Consider the following 20,708-nt stretch of genomic DNA (forward strand, 5'->3'; position numbering starts at 1 on the left):
ACCCGGAATATGCTAGATCAGGGCCGAGATTGACAGTTCTATTGCCAATCTAGCCTACACTAAACACCCTCTTGCGAGAGTTTGTTAAACTAAACGTCACTTCAGTAAAGACACTTATGAACCGAAACATAGTTTGTTGCTGCATGTCGATAAAAACTTGTACACGGTGATTAAAACTTGTACACGGTGATAAAAAACTTGTAAGATGAATTATTCCCTCAGGATAGTAAATTACAATTTTTCTGTAAAAATCCGAATTTTTTCATGTACATTTTGTATTCAATAAAATTTTTATGGCTCAAATTTCCCACAAAACAATGCACCAACGCAAGCAGGAGTCGCATACATGCAGTTCATGAGCTTTAGCCACCAGTGACTTTTCCTGGCATGCGCGTTATACGTCGGTGCGCGTTATCTGTGTACTGAGATAACGAAGTGCATGGGTGCGCATTATAACCCGATGCGCATTTTAAGCCGAAAAATACGGTATTCACAATGGAAAACTCGCCTAACAGTGAAGTTAGAGAGAGAGAATTATCCCCAGCAATGAAAGAAATAAACGTAACACAAAAAGAAATCAGTGATCAAATTACCCTGGATGTCAGAAAATCACATGGCCCAGACGGAATAGCAAACTGGATACTGAAAGAATGCATGGAAGAATTAACTGACAAAATATATGATATAATTAAATCATCACTTAAAGAAGGAAAAGTACCATTGGACTGGAAAAAAGCAAACATTGTACCAATTTATAAGGGAGGTGATAAGGAAGATTCATCTAACTACAGACCGGTCTCACTAACAAGCACAATAGCAAAAATTTGTGAAAGAGTGATCAAAAACAGATGGGTTAAGTACCTGGAAGAAAAATCTATACTGAACCCAAATCAATTTGGATTTAGACAAGGGAGATCCTGTACAACAAATCTGATTTGCTTTTACTCAAGATTAGTAGACATAATAGAAGAAAGAGATGGATGGGCAGACTGTGCTTTTCTGGACCTGCAAAAGGCATTCGATAAGGTACCTCATAGGAAACTAATAAATAAGATAGAGTCAAAAGGTGGCATCAGAGGAAAATTATTGGAATGGATGAAAGACTTTCTGATTGGGAGGAAAATGAGAGTTGTAATTAGAGAAAAATTCTCGAACTGGGAAGAAGTAAAAAGCGGGGTCCTGCAAGGATCAGTACTGGCCCCGATCATGTTCGCTTTATACATTAATGACATGAATGAAGGCGTGGAGTGCTATATAATTTTTTTTGCAGATGATGCAAAATTACTTAAGAAGGTAAAAACGGAAGAGGACTGCAACTCATTGCAACAAGATCTGGACACAATATGGAATTGGACTCAAAAGTGGGAAGTAAAATTCAATATTAAGAAATGCAGCATAATGGAATTTGGAAAGAGTAAAAATAGAATATCAAAAGATTACAGAATTGGGGAAGAAAAAATAAATAAAACAAACTATGAAAAAGATCTTGGAGTGATGATTGGAAAGGACATGAAACCAGATAAGCATATAAACAAGATGTTCGGAGAAACCTACAACTTATTGAGAGCAATCAAAGTGGCATTTACCTATATGGACGAAGAAATGATAAGGAAAATACTACACTAATAAGACCAAAACTCGAGTACGCAGCATCACTTTGGACACCCAGTACCAAAAAGAATATTAAGAAACTAGAAAGATTACAAAGAGCGACAACAAAACTAGCACCGACACTCGCCGAACTAACATATGAGCAAAGACTATCCAAATTGAACCTACCAACTCTGGAACAAAGAAGAGAAAGAGGAGATTTGCTAACTATCTACAGAATAATGAAAGGAATGGAAGTTTTAGCATGGAACGACCTATTAATGTGGGACAACGGTAAAACAAGAGGACACGGAAAAAAATTGAAAAAGGATAGTTATAGAAAAAAACTTGAAAGGAACAGTTTCCCACACAGAGCGATAAATACATGGAACAAATTAGACAACAAAACAGTATGTGCTAACACTATACAAGATTTTAAGATAAAACTTGATACGGAGAGATACAAAGACGGGTCACCACGAGCATAGCACTCCTCCCGTATATTACAACTAGGTAAATACAACTAGGTAAATACCTGTAAAATATCGTGTCCAGCAGCTGAAACTAAACCAGGTTTACAATGTCGTTCATAATTCTGCTCCCTTATATGTGAGCTGTAATTTTACATTATCGGCTGAGAACCGAACCCGGAACAGTCAAGAGTCTCTTATGCAGGTCCCTTCACCAAAAACAGTCTTCACTTCACAGGTGCTCAATTATGGAACTCTTTACCTGTGTCCATTAAGAAGTCAAATAGCAAGGTTACCTTCAAGAAAAAAGTCAAGGGTTACTATATGTCTTAGCTATGGACAGAGAACACCCTTGATTTTGTGTACTACTAGCTTAGTGAGGGTTACCTGATTCCATGAGGAATACCATCCAAATCTGCGTTCATTCATAACTGTTCTGACCTCCCCCCCTTTTTTTTTTGTTCTTCAGAAGTTTAGTTTAGTATAACGATGATTGATGTTTACAAATTGGTTTCCACCTTTGTTTTGCCAGTCATAATATGGTATATGTCTCAGGTAGGGTCCGACAAGTTATGATCTGACCTTTTTCTTCGTTCTCCTTGTTGTTTTACTCATTCAAGTACTGGTCCCCTGGTGCTTCAGGTTATAATGTACTACTCCCTAGTGCTCATACTAATTGCCCACTCCGTCCTGAGATTCAGGTTAAATGTTAGATTTAATTAATAGGTGACCCTAGCTGCAGTGTAGCATTCACTATATCTACATGTTGCTACAGATGTAGAATATTGTAGTATATCATTAATGGTACTACTCTGATATAGTACTCACTCATACATGTTGATACAGCTGTAGAATAATGCAGTATATCATTAATGGTACTACTCTGATACAGTACTCACTCATACTGTTTTGTTACAGTGTAACATTATTTTGTTGTTCCTTTGCTTAACGCAATGTTCCTTTTTATGATGGTGCTCAAATTTTTGGTCTCAATATTCCTATGTGTACAAACATTTTAGTAATATTAGCAAAACTATAACAATGTTTGTGTCATATGTGTCCTGACTGGTATTACTCATGATTGTCTCTGTTCCCTTAACCCCCTACATATGTTGTCAGTGTGACTTAGTGTAGAATAACAATCTGATGAGGACCACAATGGAAATAAGTGTACATGCTTTTTGTGTTATCCTCGGCAATTTGCATTTATTACTCCGAACTATGTATTCTTGTCATTATTTGCACTTCATGTATATTGATTCATTGCCAAATAAAGTCTATCTATCTATCTATCTAGCTCTTGATGATGTACCAGAGATTGGGTTTAAATTGGAACTGTTGCCTGGAAGGTCCTTTATAAAAAGGTATCAGGCAGTTATTAAGCAATGATGCACAGATTTTGTGGTTTGAGCAGGGGCACCATCCTCTTGGAACACCTTGGCTCCGTGCAGTTGAAAGCCTCTGGTAGGTGGTCACACAGTAACTCCAGATAACTGTTCTGATGAACTTTCTTGATGGGTACTTCTTTTGTTGAGCACTGTGATTTTCATCTTTTCTTATTATATAATGTTATACCTATAGTATATAAATTGAACATGATATTAATATATATGTATCTATTTATCAAAGACCGAGGTAAATATTCACCAATGTACTGTCCTCCATGCTAATTGTGGCTGCCCATGTGTCATATCATTTACTGTGATTTCTTTCTCCCTTCAGGGTGTAAGGGCATTCAGGTAGCTTAACTCATCATTGCCAACTGATAGAGTACAATTCAATGTTTTTCTTTAATAACATTAGAGCAATTTTTATTTTAAATTACAAGTTCTTGACAATTCAAAATATAATGAAAACACAAATCATGCTCGTCAGGCACATTAGAAAATGCACCAGGACCAATTCACACTATACGACATACGAACAAAGATTGGAGAAATTACATCTATCAACACTGGAAGACAAAAGAGAAAGAGGTTATTTGCTGACCATTTACAGAATTATGAAAGGGATGGAAGTTCTTCATAGAAACGACTTATTAAGATGGGAACAGAAGAGAAACAAGAGGACACGAGAAGAACCTAAAGAAGGACAGTTACAGAAGAGATTTGAAAAAGAATAGCTTCCCACACAAAGTGATTGATGTCTGGAACAAACTAAACAGGGAAACAGTGAGTACTATTCAAGATTTTAAGAACAAACTGGATGCGGAGAGATACAAAAATGGGTCACTACGAGCATAGCTCTTGTCCCGTAAAATACAACTAGGTAAATACACTATACTATTCATCTTCATACAATTATGTTCTGTTTACTTTCTGTTAAAATGTCACTGTTCACACCATACAGGATGCACTCAGTCGGTGTGCAGCTGTTACTTTGGCATAGCACCAAGAAAATTTTGTGCAAAGGAGCTTACTGTAATTGTTCTTCTTTTAGATGAAGATGAGGAGAATAGTGTTAAAGCTAAAAGAAAAATATTATGGGTGCACAACTACCAAAGAGAAAGAAAGTCGGAGAGTGAATGTTGGACTCTCTACAAGCTCCTCATTGCCTCTGATCAGTTCTATTAACTTTTTAGCCCAGAACTACTTCTTCACTGTGTAAAACCAAAATTTTCCACAGAGTGAAAGTAAGTCATGTCCTCTCCCATTATTGCCACAACAAAGCTAAAATAAAACTGAGAAAAGAACAAAGACTGAGGCAACACAGTTCTATTGGAGAGTGTTAGATATGAGACTGAAAAAATTATATATTGGAAAAACAAAAACAAACGAAAGGTTCAGATAATGATGGAGGGAACAGAAAATTAAAATTAGCTTATACCAACATAGATGGATTAATCTCGGGATTAAATGAACTAAACGATTACCTGGCAGAAGCAAAACCAGATGTAATGGGAACTGTGAAGACAAAATTAAGGGATCCACTAGTACCAGTGTTGGTCATGGATTATATAATCATTGGCTTAGAAATAGGGAGAAGAAACAAGGTGAAGGAATAATGTTCCTGGTTAAGATAAACTTAAATGTGAACTATCAAATTTGACATACAAACAAAGATTAGATAAATTACATTTATCAACACTGGAACAGAGAAGAGAAAGAGGCAATTTGCTAACTATTTGCAGAATTATGAAAGGGATGGAAGTTCTTGATGGAGATGACTTATTAAAATGGGGGATAAGAGAAACAAGAGGACATGAGAAGCTAAAGGACAGTTACAGAAGAGATTTGAAAAAGAATAGCTTCCCACACAGAGTGATTGATGTTTGGAACAAACTAAATGGGGAAACAGTGAGTGCCAAAACTATACAAGATTTTAAGAACAAACTGGATGCTGAGAGATACAAAAGTGGGTCACTACAACCATAGCTCTCATCCAGTAAAATATTACTAGGTAAATACATTCAAACTCCTCCTCTCTTATGTTCCATGTTTCTGCCCCATACAGTGCTGTTGGCATAATCACTCCATAAAATCCCCTCTTATCATCCATACCCAAATGTCTATTTCTCATTACAAATTTTAATCCCCCAAGGCATTTACTTGCTTCTCTCAATCCACATTTTACCTCTACCTGCATTCCTCCCTTTCCTGCCACATTCTCACCCAAGTATCTAAAACTATCCACTTCCTCCAGTCTCCCTTAATACTCACTTCCAGTCTGCTGCTACTTTCTCCCCTTGTACATCTCATTACCTTACTTTTACCTACATTTATCTTCAACTTCCTTCTTTTGCACATCTTCCCAAACTCTATCACTAGCTTCCTCAATCCCTCCTCTGATCCTGCTACAAGTACAGTGTCGTCAGCAAATAACAACTGGCTTATATCCAACTTTTCTCTATTTTCTTTAGCAAACAACAACTGGCTAATATCCAACTTTTCTCCATTTTCTTTAGCAAATAACAACTGGCTTATATCCAACTTTTCTCTATTTTCTTTAACCATCTCCAATCCCTGACCCCTTACCCTTGTATTTACCTCTCGCACCACCTCATCCATGTATAAGTTGAACAGCCAAGGTGACATAACACATCCCTGGCAAAGTCCCACCTTTACCTCAAACCACTCACTCTCCATTTCTGATTCTAACAAAAGCTCTACTACTCAAAGGATTACAAAGGTGGAGCATGTCAACAGGAGACTTTTTGGTCCATAACTGGGTTGGATGCAGAAAAAATCATAATAATGATAAATAAATAAATAAAAGAAAAATAAATAAAAATTATAATAATACAAATAACAATAAATATAATTAATAAATGCATAGGTATAGTTAAATGATAAACAAACAGGTAAATAGTAAATAATAATAAATTGATAGATAACTAATAATAAATTAAAATCAAGCAAATAATAATAAACAAACAAATAATAACATATAAACAAATAATATAAAATAAATGGCAGTCATTATAGCATCTTCCTTAGGTGTTTATCTAAATGAATCTTAAAACTTTGAACTGAACAACATTGTACTGCCTCTGCAGGAAGTATATTCCATTCATTAACTACACTTCCAAATTAAATCTAATTCCTGACAGTTTGAGACCATTATTTCTTGTCGGATTCTCATTTAGTGTGAAAATTTTGTCACTTTTGATGTCAATTCCATTTAGAATCTTAAAGACTTGTATCAAGCTACATCTGAGTCTACACTTTTTTAGGGAAAACAGATTGATATCCTTTAGTCAATTTTTGTATGATTTATTTTTGATATTTGGAATCAGTTTTGTGGCTTGCTGTTGTACTTTTTCCAATCTGTGAATGTCTTTAATGAGATTTGGTGACCATGTGGAAACAGCATATTCCAAATGTGGATGAACTAACAATTTGTAAAAACTCTTGACTGCTCTTAAAAGTTTTCCTCCTATCCCATGATGATTCATGCCAGATTAATAAATTCATAAATCTTAGCTGCAGCTCAGTGCTCCTTGAATACCGTGAAGGCCGTGAGATATGACCTGGAGAATTGCAACGGAGATGTGGAGGCAGTGGCTAGCAGGAGTCATAGCAGGTGTTCTGACTCTGTTCACACAATGAAATTTGTTGAGAAGCAGCAAAAATAATAGGTGTGGCAAGACCCAGGTAAGGCAATGAGGACCTTGGCAAGACAGATGGGTGTCGGAGTGGCAACAATGAAGAAAGCACTGAACAAGGATCTTCGCTACTCATACAAGAGGCACAAGGGCCAACTACTCACTGCCAAGGCCCAAGAGAACTGCTGTATGAAAACCAAGAAACTCCTCAACAAGGTCAAACACCCAGTCAATCCGGGGATGCTCTGGTTCTTCTCAGACGAGAAGAACTTCTGCCAGGAACAGATGCACAATGCGCAGAACAACAGGTGGCTAGCCTACAGTCTGCACGAAGTCTTGCATCTTATGAAGACCAAGTTCCCTCAAACTATGATGGTCTTTGGGTGTGTTTCCAGTGAAGGCCACATCATGCTGCCTCACATCTTTGAAGAGGGACTCAGACTCACTTCAGATGGCTATACTGAGTTGTTGTCCACTTTTGTCAAGTGCTTAGTGGAGAGGGTGGCTGTGGGAAGACCATACATGTGGCAGCAGGACACAGCTTCATGTCACATCTCCAGGAAAACCCAGCAGTGGGTGTCTGAGAACTTCTCTGACTTCACCAGTCCCAACATCTGGTACATGAGCAAATTTTAGGTAAACATTTCAAAATAATCTCTATGATGGTGGCAACACTCATACAAAGTTATGCAACTATATTTTGTTTCTATTTTTTTATACAGAATAAAACAGATAAAATATTGGCAACCTCATTGCATAAAAAAAAAAAATTGTATATTGAAATAGCTTCAACATTTCTATAGCTATTTCGTTTTTTGCTACAGAATTGTGTTTATGGAGATATTTGGCAATTCCTCCCACCAGCAATGCCCACAAAGACAGGGCATCAGTACTCTCACCATATGCCACAATTTTGATTCCCCACCCTGTGTTGTTGCTGTGATCATGGGAAAATTAACAAGAAACAAGAGAGTGAAGCAGCAGAATATAGAGAGGGCCTGGGAGTCCCTGATAAAGAAACAAGAAGGAAAAACAAAGAGGAAAGGATCACAGCTATACTCAGCACTCCACAAGCCTCTACTAGCCACGCCCACCTTACAACTCCTCCACCCATGCCACACCACTGATCCTCGACATCATTTGTGCCCCAAGACACCTGACAGCTATTGATTTTATCAGAAAGCAATAGCAAACAACAAGCCAATACCATCCCACAAGACCATGAAAGTCAGTTTTGTACTACCAAGGGAACTTCGTCAGAAGGTTTGGAACGAATACAGGAGACTAACATCTGACAAGATTTTATCTGCATGTCTGCTAGGAAAAACACAAAACCCGAATGAACATTTAGACTCAAGAATCTGGCATTATTGTTCCAAGTATAACAATGCCAACAGGAACATTCTTGAGTTCAGTGTCGCCCAAGCAATCCTAGACTACAATGTCGACTATGAAGACGGTTTTGTTGTTCCTCTTCATGGGGAATCCTACACTTATATTCATAAGTCTGCCCTTGAAAGAAGAGACAGGAAATGAGAGCGAGTGATAAAATAGAAGAAAAATGTGGTTAAAGGGACAGATAGTGGGGACTATAAGGCTTTTAAAAATGGTCGTGAAAATTTAAACCCCCCATCCTGTATAGTTTGTTTTTGTTCTTTCTGTTGTAATATCTTTGGTTGCTCTTTATGGATTTTTGTAATTTTTATTTCATTTGAAAGTAAACATCATACTCTTTATTTTCTACAGTAAAAAAATAATTTTTTTTTTTATTTTTTTTTACTTATGAAACATGAATTTTGCAGCATTTATGAATTATTCAGATAAACAAATTAATAAAAAAAAAAATCAGAGGTATTAGTTTGAAAAAATGTATTCAATAAGATTTGTTCCCCAGACTTTAAGCTTTCATTTCATACCAAGTGGAATGATGTGGAAGGATTTTCCATTAAATAATTAGGTGCTTCAATAGAGCTCACTTTATCTTCATTAAATATTCACTATGCCTTATATATATATATATATATATATATATATATATATATATATATATTATATATATATATATATATATATATTATATATATATATATATATATATATATATATATATATATATATATATATATATATATATATATATATATATATATATACAAGGGAGGAACACAATACCCTGAGGAATTACACACTAATGTAAGAGGTATTTATACCTATATTCATTACACATATTAAAAAAAAAAAAAAAAAATCACCTACTCTATAAAGTGATGCGACACTCCCTTAATCCATCTATATTTGTGAAAGACACTTCTAATTTTCTGCTACCTCCATCCTGTTTTCTGTTTCCCTTTTGGTTTTTCTCTCCTATGAACTTTCATATCACTACACTTCAATAGAATTTCTCTTTGTCTGACTCTGTTCTATTCTCGTTTTTTTCCCTGGCTTCAATTCTTTTTGTTTTCTCTTCCTCTCTTTCCTCTTTATTCATCTCTTTTTATCCATATCTGTTTGTACTGATCACTTTCTGCTAGTTTTCCTGTTTTTGATAAGACATTCTCTGCTGTCGTTTGTGACCTGAATTTAACCTCAATTGGTCTGGTCTTGTCTATATTGTATTTCCCCAGTCTATATATTTCTTCAATTTATTTCCCTATTTCCTGCTCACCTTCTTGAAATATCTTTAGTACCTTGCAGGGCCGTTTCTAGCTATAGGCGGTATAGGCGATTGCCTAGGGCCCCCAACCTATCAGGGGGCCCCCGGCCGGCCCAATGGCTAGGTAATGCTACCGAAGGTCAAATATGAGCCTGTGCCTCTCCCGCCCGCCGACGCAAATAAACAACATGCCTCTTGCAGTGTTTGTTATTGTTTGAAATGTTTTGATCGTCTGCTAAAAATATTATCTTGTTAAAAATCATCTACATCTTATTTAATCTAAAGATATAATATGGTAAGCATTAATTGGCTTTATTTATTAATTTATGTGTTCACTAAGCTAGGGCTTATGGCTACAGATGTTATTAATTGTTGATTACAAACTCTTTTTGGCCATTAGCTTACTATTCTTTGTCCAATTGTTTGGCTTTATTTGTCACTGGAATTGGCATCACCAGCATTCTTGTTTACTCTTTGGTCGCTTCATGCTTAGCTTCTAATAGTGTAAATTTGTAAGTTTGTGTGTTCTGTGACTATAAGTTGGAATTCCTTTTATTATATTTGTATTATGCACAATAGGAAATGTTTGTATTCTATGGAATGTTTACCTTTTCCACCTTTTTCAATATTCAATGTTCATATATGTTCATATGTTCAATTTTGTTTATTTTGTATCTATATTTTATCCAATCCCTTATTCATTTATTCGCTTATTTCTTTATTATCAAAATTATGATTATTTATTTTCTCACTTCACCTACCTAATGAAAAAAACACTAGATGGCAGGACCGAGGTTAGCTCAAAAGGAAGTGACAGAAATACATTAATTCTATTCCGTTTGTTGTGTGGTCCGTTTCTCTAGTTCATATATAATATTAAGATAACCACAGGCTCAACAATCACCCATCTGTTCACTTTTCAGGTCTACCCGAATTTCGTGTATGTAGAATTATTTTTATTAAGGGGTATTTAAAAGGTTTACACTTTACAGATATCTGTGTTAGGCCTACACTGATAAAAATAATCATATTTATTCTACTCGAATATCGTGTATGTAAAATTGATTCCATGTATTTATAAGGTTTTCACATAACAGATTTCTGTGCTAGGCCTACATTAGACTCTAAGACTCGCCAATCATCATTCCCGTAATGGCATCAAAACGAATTTATCTCAGTGGAGCAGAGAAACGAAAGAAAAAGAAATTTGACGAAGAAAAATGGTCAAAAGAAAAAGGTAATTCATTATTGTTTATTTAATAATTTAAAGAAACATATTAAAGTTTGGTTTTATTATGTTTTCTGAATGGTGAGTATTATTTTAGACTAACGCCTAATCATCTAAGGAAATTTGTAATTTTACAGGATCAATTCTAAAATGTACTGGAGCTCCAGACAGCAAGCCAGAGGAATATTCTGAACTTCCTGAACAGGATGCTCCAGTGCCATCACATTCATCAGGATCTGTCCAGGAAGCTGTACTGCCACCAAAACCACCACATTTCCCAGAACCACAGAAGGCATCATCTACTTCTGAGCAGCCTCCCATTTATTCTAAACCACTAGATCCTGCTAACTGGCCAACCATTCTGTCTGATGCATTTAGAACGGATGCAGTAGGTAGAGGGCCATTTCAGATTAGTTCTGATTTCACATTTCCCAAAAAAGAAGACGAAAGAAGTTTTCATTATCATTATTTTTGTAGAACATTGGTTAATGGAGAAAAGATGAAGTGGACTTGGCTTATCTACTCGAAAACAAAAAATGCTCTCTATTGCTTTAAGGTCAGATATCAAGACTTCCATAACTTTTTGTATTTATAGTTTAATGTACATAAAAAAAACATACTGACAGTATTCTATATAATTCCACCATCTACATCTTATCAAATTTGGCAAAAAACAGTTTTGTCTTCATTTCATTGCGTCGTCTGCTATTCGAAACATTCCGCCCGTGCGCTTCGGGAAAGGTTCGGGGAATTCCGCGTTCATGACGTCACAGTTGCCAAACAAACAATATTGTTATTCTGAATATCTAGACTTCGGAAAAGTGTTATGCGAGGCGCAATTAAAAGTGAATTTTCTGAATAAATTCTTCTGTAATAGGTAAAAACTTTATTTGTATGCCTTTAAAAAGTACTTTTTCGAGCAATATGATGATTTTTAGCGAATGGTATATCTGTTGATATCTGACCTTTAATATTTGATTCCTTATTTCATTCTGAGTAATGTTTAATTTCTTCAATGGAGGAAATCTTACTTCAATTCTTTGATCACAGTTTTGTAGATTTTTTCCTCTTTAGTGAATACAGATTTGAAAAGTTTAGTCATAATATCTACCATTTCTATATATCTTCTGTGTATTCTCTATTACCTTGACATAATTTAAGTATTTCCTGTTTATTTTTTAGCTTGCCGTTTACATATCTATAAAATAATTTGGGTTGATCTTTACATTTATCTATTATGTCCTTTTCATAATTTCTATTTTCTTCTCTACTTATTTTTACAGATTCATTTCTTAGTTTGGTGAATATTTTCCATTTCTCAGGTTTTTCCCCCCACCTTTTCCAGGCTTCATCTCTTCTGTATTTTGCCTCACTGCACTTTTTATTATACCATGATTTTATATATACCCTTTCCTGTTTTTGTCTAGGTACATACTTAGCCAGACTTCCTTCCAAATTGTCCATTTCTCTTCCACCTTTGTTTCTTCATTGTTAATTTTTTTCCAATTTGCTTCTTGAAAGAATTTTCTAAGTTTCTCAAAATCTGTTTTGTTGTACATTAGTCTTCATTATCTATGTTTTTCATTAGTTTCTATATTTGTTTCTTCATTTAATTCTAGTTCTATTAGTATGTGATCACTTTTTCCAATTGGTGTCTTGTATGAAGGTATGGTAATTGTGGCTCAACAAATACAAGAATGTCTGAGAACTTACTTGGTTGCGTTCTCAGACAATAGGTCTGAAGTAGAAGTGAAATTTTGATGGCTTCCTATGAGAACCATAAAAATCCTAAGCCGAGGTTTCTTGAGAGAAGCATCTGGTACCTGCGCTGAAGGTAATCTGACGTTCAGTTGACGAAATGCAGTGTCGTTCGGCAGGGGCTCTTACAAGTTCATAAAAGCTTTGAAGCCATGGGACAACTTATACTTTAAGCAAATTCTCAAAGTTCCCGATTTATAAACCAAAATTACATCATAGGTTTAATAAAATAAAGAGGGAGGGGAGGTTAACTGTATCTTAATTAAAGTTACGATAGTGTGGTTCGCAGTTTCAAGAAAGGTTCCTGAATCAAAATTAAACAAGTCTTGAGGGAAATCGCCGTAACTTAAGGTAAACAATGCAATTCCCTAACAATAATTACCACAAAGGAGTGATTGTGCTGAGAGCACTGTATGGGGCAGAAACATGGAACATGAGAGAGGAAGAGAGAAAGAGTAGTTTAAATGTGTTTGAGATGAAATGCCTGAGAAGTATGGTAGGGGTTACCAGGCTGGATATTTTGAGAAATGATGAAGTGAGGAGGAGAACGGGATGGAAAGGGAGTTGGAAGATAGGATTGATGAAAGAGTATTGGGATAGTTTGGGCACAAAGATTGAATGAGTGAAGAAAGATTAGTAAAAGAGATGTGGAAGGCAGAGGTGGAAGGAGTGAACATGAAGGGGCACCCAAAGATAGAGATGTATGGATGGGGTAAAAGTGGCATTGGGAAAGAGGGGAATGCCTATTGAGGAAGGAAGAAGACAAAAGATAGGGGTGAGTGGAGAATGGTGGTTGTGTATGGATAATGCTGTGATGCATGGTAGGCAATGGGTGGAGGATAGGGGGGTGAGGGAGTATGTGTGAGTGGTATTTTGATGCTGCCAAAGTGATTACTCCCTGTCTTCTCTTTTTCTGCATGAGACAGAGAATGGTGGTCACCAATTAATCAAGCATCCTTGCTGTGGATGTGCTATGTCCTGCTACATTGCTTATGACCCAAGGCAGTGGACAAGATGCAGGGATTACCCATCATCCAAGAGGAGCCAAGAAAAGAGGGAGGGAAGGGTGGTGAATGGGAGTGGAGTATGTGGGGATGAAATGGTTAGGAGTGGATTATGCCTTTGACTTTGGCTACCTCCCTTGTAAGGGGTAAAAAGCATTGGTATATGCATGTATATATAAAAAAAAAAAAAAAAATATATATATATATATATATATATATATATATATATATATATATATATATATATATATATATATACATTAGAATTAGAATGATGCTTTTGTGTTTATTCATTAAAGTTTGTTTTCTTCATAGTCTAAATGGAAATACAATTTTCTTTCATAGTCCCTAAGTTCCAGTATTGTTTCAATCTAATGAGTTGTATTGTTGAGTGATCAGACTATTGTTTCTGTTAGTAAGTATTTCAAGTAATTTATGTGTTGATTTTGATTACTCAAGAAGTCATCTTCATTTCAATTTTTATTGATATCCTTCTGGGGCCTCCTACTTACCTTTTACTTCACTGCACAATGTAGGCTTAAGATATCCCCCATTATATATATACACATATGTATGTACATTGTAATAGAAATATATACCAAAGGCTCTTTCTTATTTATTAGGGGGTGGCTGAGTCAAAGTATAAAATGAAATAAAACAAAGAAAATATGGATGGTGCAAAATGTTGTTTACCTTTACTTCTCCACCATCAATTTTTCTCTGTAGATCATATGCAAGTGAAAGCTTGTTTTTAGAAGGTGAATATTCTCCTACGCCTGTGTTACTCCACTGGTATATGATTGTCACTTCTTCCTTGGACTCATATGTAAGTGCCAGGAGTGATGAACCTGCCAACAAATATGTTAAACATTATCATGTGTATAATCAAGAGAACAAAGCAACCATTACTGAAAAATTACTTATGAAATTGCACAAGAATCTCTTCTGACATGTATTTATCTTAATGTATCTACCTAATTGTAGTATACTAGAAGGGAGCTATATTCATGGGGTTCTGTTTCTTATTCTACTATGATAACTCATTTTAAACTCAGGTATAGTTTAAAACTGTACTATACCATCTCCTTGGCTATTCCAGGATTCTACACATTTGTATAGAAATTATAATTCTTTATATCCTTCAGTCACCTATTCTCCCATTATCACATTCAATTTATGGTGTGAATGTGTGTAAGGTTGGCACCCCTGGCACAAGGGCAGAGGTCACCTGTAGACTGAGGTGGGCATGGCATCGCCCGAGGGGACCATGGGGGCCGGTGTCAGTACCTTGTGCAAGTATTTACCTAAATGTAGTATCGAGGAAAGGAGCAATGCTTGCTGGTTCCTGTCTCCTGTTCTCTAATTTTCTAACATACCTAGACTCAAATTCATGTATGGTTCCAATATATCTATATCTTTGATTTCCTATTATCATATTTATATTTAAACTCCTGATTATTTGAGCTTGGGATATATCATCATCTAAGCTATTCCACATTTTTATACATCCATGTGGAAAACTATATTTCTTCACATCTTTTTGACATGTGGTCTTTCTTAAAGACCTCCCATCTATAATCAGGAGATCTCTTCTATCAATGCAATCTACAGGTACTCCTCGTTTAATGACCTACTCGGTTAACGACAACTCGGAGTAACGACGGGCTTTATGACATTCGTTTAACGTAAATCTCCCGAAGTTACGACGTCGTGTACGATAATTAAGTTGGCTGAGGCAAATTTGTATGTTATAAATGAACTTGTACGGTGGATATTACCTGTGAGGTAAAGTGTTCTGAAGCTTAGGTCTACATTACCATCCTGCAAGCTGCAAAAACTACCTGGGGTACATTATATACCGGTAGTGGTAAATTTTAATTTCGACCAAGGGCGCAATATAGCAATAGAAAATTAATTATTAATTTTGTAAATTATAATGTATCAACGTAATATGCAATTTTGTGAGTGAAAAAAAGGTGCTAAAACAAATTTCGTAAGTAACGAAGTCATGTCGGACAAATGGTACACCATGTTTGTTATGATAGATGCTGATGTCGAAGAAATGAAAGGATGATAAATTCGTCTAACCTAACCTGTGTTTGATAAATCATTATCTGCAAATTAAATGTCATCCGGCTCGTCCTCGTTGTCGTCGTCGTGAGAGACGTTGGCAGACGACTTCGTTCATTAACATATTTTCTTGTAGCATGGTATTTTTTACTTTCATTTCCGCCCACAAAATTGCATATTACGTTGATACATTTTAATTTACAAGATTGATAATTAAATTTCTATTGCTATATTGCGCCCATGGTCGAAACTAAAAAAATACCCCGGTATTCAACATGGAATGTCAGCATACGCGGATTTGGTCATATACGGTAATTTCAGGAACCTATCCACTGTAAATAAACAGTAAATAAAGCTTTAATGTACTGTATAAAAGAGGGAAAATACACGAAAATAAAGATACATGTATTGCTGGACATTGTACATACAGTACATGTACGTATATGTATACACTTTCGCTTAACGACCAATTCTGTTAACGACGGCGCGCTGGTCCCAATTGTCGTCGTTAAACGAGGAGTACCTGTATATCCTTTAGTGACCTGAATACTGGGATCATGTCCCCTCTTTCTTTTCGATCTCTCAAAGTTGATAGACCTAGTGCTTTTAGTCTTTCCTCATATGGTATATCTGCCAGGCTGGGGAGTAGTTTGGTTGCTGCCCTTTGTATTCTCTCAATTTTGCTTATATCTTTTGCTCTGTGTGGGGACCATACTACTGATGCATATTCCAGTCTTGGATGTATTAGGGTTTTGATAAGTTTTTTCATTATTTCTTCATCCATATAATGGAATGCCATTTTAATCTTCTGCAGTAGTCCATATGTCACTCCCAAGTCATGCTGATATGTCTTGTCAGGTGACAGGTTGTCTTTTATCAACATTCCCAAGTCTTTCTCCTCTTTTGCTTTTGTAATGTGTTTGCTACCCAAGGAATAGTTTAAGGATGGCCTTTTGCTGCTATTGTCCATTTCCAATACTTTGCATTTTTTGGTATTGAACTTCATTTCCCATCCTTGGCCCTAAGCAAAATTAGTATCTAGATCTTTTTGTAATATTCTACAGTCCTCATTTTTCACTCTTCTCATGATTTTTGCATCATTTACAAACATGTTGACATAGCTTGTCCTTCCATCAGGTCATTAACATGGACAAGAAACATTATTGGTGCAAGCACTGAACCTTGTGGAACTTTGCTTGTTACTGCTTTCCAGCTTGACATCTTGTTCTTTACTGCTGTCCTCAAGCATTTTTCCTTCAAAAAGTCTTTAGTCCAGTCTAATATTTTGGCTTTTAATCCTCCAACATGCAGTCCACCCAACCCTCTCTCTTGCAGCACATCAATCATGCTCAAGTAAAAGTTTAAAAGGTTCAACAAATGACCTTCCAGATCTGAGGCCAAACTGACTGTCTGTCTGAATATTCATTTTTTCAAGATGGTTGGTCCATTAATCTTTCACAATCCTTTCACATAATTTCACTACTGTGCTGGTTAGTGATACTGTGGAGTGAAAGGTGTGAGGGACAGAAGTGAAAAGAGAGGAAAGATGGATGATGGATGGGGCTAGAAATAGGATTAGATATGTATCAGTAGTGAGGAAATAGTTAAAGGTGACATCGTCATTCGTCAGCCTGTCCTAGAGCAGCAAAGAGGACCATCATTTAGGTAAGTTGAGTTGCTCATTCTCACTGTAGGCTATCTAGCCACTGGCAGACCTGTGCAATGGAGGAAACAAGTAGTACAAGTGGAGAGCCAATCAGGATGGGTAATATATCCATCAAGGCATTCGACAGCAGTGGAGATATTTTCAATGTGGAAGGCAGGGACATATGGCAAAGGAATGTGAAAAGATACCAGGGCAGATCATCTGTTATCAATGTGGTGAGCCAAGGCACACAACTTGATACTGCGAACAGGGAAACAGGCAACTGACCCACCTGTATAAATGTAAATAAAGTGTTCCCAAGTATTATGCTGATCATGGAAGACTGGGTGAGAGGAAGACATACAAGAGCACTAGTAGATTCTGTCTGTACAACCACTGTTACAATGGCAGTCTTAATTAATCTCTTTGGTATGATGACACCTACGTAGGTGTCAAGAGGGGCAAGTAAGTGGGTACATGATGCTGGCATCAGCATCTTGATTATACATTTTTTGTAGTTGTACATGAGTAGCCCCCAGATTCTGTGAATTGTTTGATTATCTTTTCTGTGTTTATAATTACTCAGAGTAAAAGAGAACAAGTAATACAGTAGTGACTTTATATCTTACAATGCAAGTAGTGTGATGCATCGTACATTTGGCAGCTGATGTTGCCAAATGTACTGGGAAGGGAGATGTGGATCTTTGTAAGTGCATATGGCCTTGGTAGCGAGATGAGTGTAGAGGGAAGGGAGGTTTTTTGGATAGATTTAAATGAATGCATAGAGGGTTTAGAGAAAAATGCCAATGTAGTGATGTTGAGAGATCTCAATGCTAGAGTAGGAGGTGAACAAATAGACAGAGTGGTTGGGAAGTGTGGAGTTCCAGGAAAAAATCATAATGGAGAGTTGATGGTGGAGATGTGTCAAGAAAGGGAGTTGATGTTCGCAAATACAGTGTTTAGGAAGAAAGTCAAGCATAAGTACACATGGGAGAGGGTGGTGGATGGAAGGGTGGTTGATAGGGCTATAATGGACTATATAGTGGTAATGAGGAGAAGAGTAGGATGAGTTTTGGATGTACATGTTCTTTGTGGAGAGAGTGGGGGAATATCAGATCATTTTTTGGTGGTAGGTAAGTTGACAGTGGAGGATAGATGGAGAAAGAGGAAAAAGATAGAAGGTAGGGAGGTGTTTACAGTAAATTGCATAATGAGAATGAAAAGGAGTACAAGAGGCTGAGAGAGGAGTGGGAGTGAAAGATAGAATAGAACTAGGAGTGGAATAGGAATGGGGATGTTTCAGGGAAGGAGTCACAAGGTGTGCAATGATGTGTAGAGCAAGGAGGACAAAAGGAAATAAAAGGAAGAGTAGTGAGTGGTGGAATGATGAAGCAAATAAGGTTGAAGAAGAGAAGAAATGAGTATTCATAGATTGGTTGCAAAATACAATGAAGGAATCATATGAGAGGTACAAAGAAAAGGGAAGAGATGTAAAGCATAAGACATAAGATAAAGGAGGCAAAAAGATGAGATGTGAAAAGGGGGTATGACAGAAAATTTTGAAGGTAATAAAGAGATGTTTTGGGAGAAAATTAAGATAGGAAGAGGAGGCAAGTCAAGTAGAGAAGAAAAGGTAAAAGGTGCAGATGGAGAGATGATAATGGAAGGGTCGGCATTAAGAAAAAGATGGACAGAGTATTTTAGGGAGCTATTAAAAATGAAGGAAGATAGGGAGGGAAAAGTAGCTGCAGCGGGAGGCACTAAGAAAATGAGTGATGAATGAGGAAAATGAGGGAGAAATAAGAAAAGATGAGGTGAAAGCAATTATCAAAATGATGAAAGCAGGTAAGGCACCTGGATTAGATGGGTGTCATGCAGTGTCTAAAAAAAAGAGAGGGACAGTGATGGTGGACTGGCTGGTGAGATTGTCTAATGTTTGTCTAAAAGAGCGTAGAGTGCCAGAGGACTGTAGGAGTGCATGTATAGTTCCACTTTACAAGGGAAAATGGGACAAGCGTGAGTGAAGTAGTTTCAGATGGATCAGTTTGTTGAGTGTAGTTGGGAAGGCTTATGGGTGGGTTTTGACCAAGAGGATTAGGAGAGGAACAGTGTGGGTTTAGGGCAGGTAGGGGTTGCATGAATCAGATTTTTGTGTTAAGGCAGATAATGAGACAGCTTTAACAAAAGGTAAGGATGTTTTTCTGGTCTTTATGGATTTGGAAAAGACTTATGACATGGTAGACAGGAAGCCACTATGGGAGGTATTGCAGATATATGGGATACGAGGAAAGCTGTTAAGAGCAGTCAATAATTTTTATGAGAATGGTAGAGCTTGTGTTTGTGTAAGGCCAGACACTTTAAATGAATATTACTTTCATTTAATTGCATTTTTTCTAGAGTGTACTGTAGCTCCACCCATCCGTGTTATCACTAGGACATGTTCAGATGGAGACACAGACTAGGACCATTAGATATAAGAGAATGAGAAAAATTCCCAACCTCCAGTTCAGGATTCCATTAGAGGAATAGTGTAGGGGGGTGGATTGTGATGGCTAGGGGTTGACTTGAGAAGCAAGATGGTGGAGTCTCACAATATAGCATGAAGGGGGAGTTGGTAGTTTTAATATCATATTTTCCAAGTTGCCATTATTAAGGTATATTTGATTTTTCTCATAGGTGCTCTTGATTAAATATTATTCCACAGGGGCATTATAAACATCTTGCCCTTCATTTCATCAATTGAAAAATAATAAAATTTATCATTTATAACATTGCTTTTTCTTTCTATTCTTTTTTGTACTGGGTGACCATAGTGTCGCAGCATACTCCAGTCTAGGCCTTATTAGCCTTATTAATGTGACTAATATCTTTCTAACCATTTATTTGTCTAAATAGGTAAAAGCCACTTTTATTGATCTTAGCAAGTTGTATATTCTCAAAAAAATTTGGTTTATTTGTTTATCAGGGTACAAGTAATTTGAGATAATTACTCCCAGGTCTTTTTCATATCCCACTTTCTTCACTTTGTTCCAATTGTATATTGTCCTGATATTCCTTTTTTACTTTTTCCGAACTCCATTATGCTATATTTCTTAATGTTGAAGTCTACTTCCCACTTTTGACTCTATTTCCAAACCTTATTTAGGTCTCTCTGTAGTGATTCACAAACCATTTTGGTTTTCACTTTCCTCAAGAACTTAGCATCATCTGCAAAGATGCTCATGTAACATTCTACATCTTCATCCA

General features: G+C 36.4%; 2 protein-coding genes across 3 annotated transcripts in view; one reads left to right on the top strand and one right to left on the bottom strand.

Annotated features, from left to right (window-relative positions):
- The window catches only part of LOC143032426 (uncharacterized), a 71,482-nt gene extending 57,653 nt beyond the window's left edge, over nucleotides 1-13,829 (top strand). Inside the window, exons 3-5 of one of the 2 annotated variants that reach the window (XM_076197199.1) lie at nucleotides 10,855-10,994; nucleotides 11,123-11,377; nucleotides 13,666-13,829. In XM_076197199.1, coding sequence (XP_076053314.1) covers nucleotides 10,910-10,994; nucleotides 11,123-11,377; nucleotides 13,666-13,739 — 414 coding nt within the window. In that variant the 5' untranslated portion in view covers nucleotides 10,855-10,909 and the 3' untranslated portion in view covers nucleotides 13,740-13,829. Of the gene's footprint in view, nucleotides 1-10,854; nucleotides 10,995-11,122 lie in introns of both variants that reach the window. The other variant, XM_076197190.1, reaches the window with a different exon arrangement.
- The window catches only part of LOC143027647 (inter-alpha-trypsin inhibitor heavy chain H4-like), a 191,203-nt gene that overhangs the window by 109,606 nt on the left and 60,889 nt on the right, over nucleotides 1-20,708 (bottom strand). The window contains exon 9 of the mRNA XM_076189048.1: nucleotides 14,441-14,595. Coding sequence (XP_076045163.1) covers nucleotides 14,441-14,595 — 155 coding nt within the window. The remainder of the gene's footprint in view (nucleotides 1-14,440; nucleotides 14,596-20,708) is intronic.

This window comes from Oratosquilla oratoria, chromosome 1 (assembly GCF_046742065.1).
Source record: "Oratosquilla oratoria isolate Oo_2021 chromosome 1, ASM4674206v1, whole genome shotgun sequence".
In the NCBI taxonomy this organism is placed as follows: Eukaryota; Metazoa; Arthropoda; class Malacostraca; order Stomatopoda; family Squillidae; genus Oratosquilla; species Oratosquilla oratoria.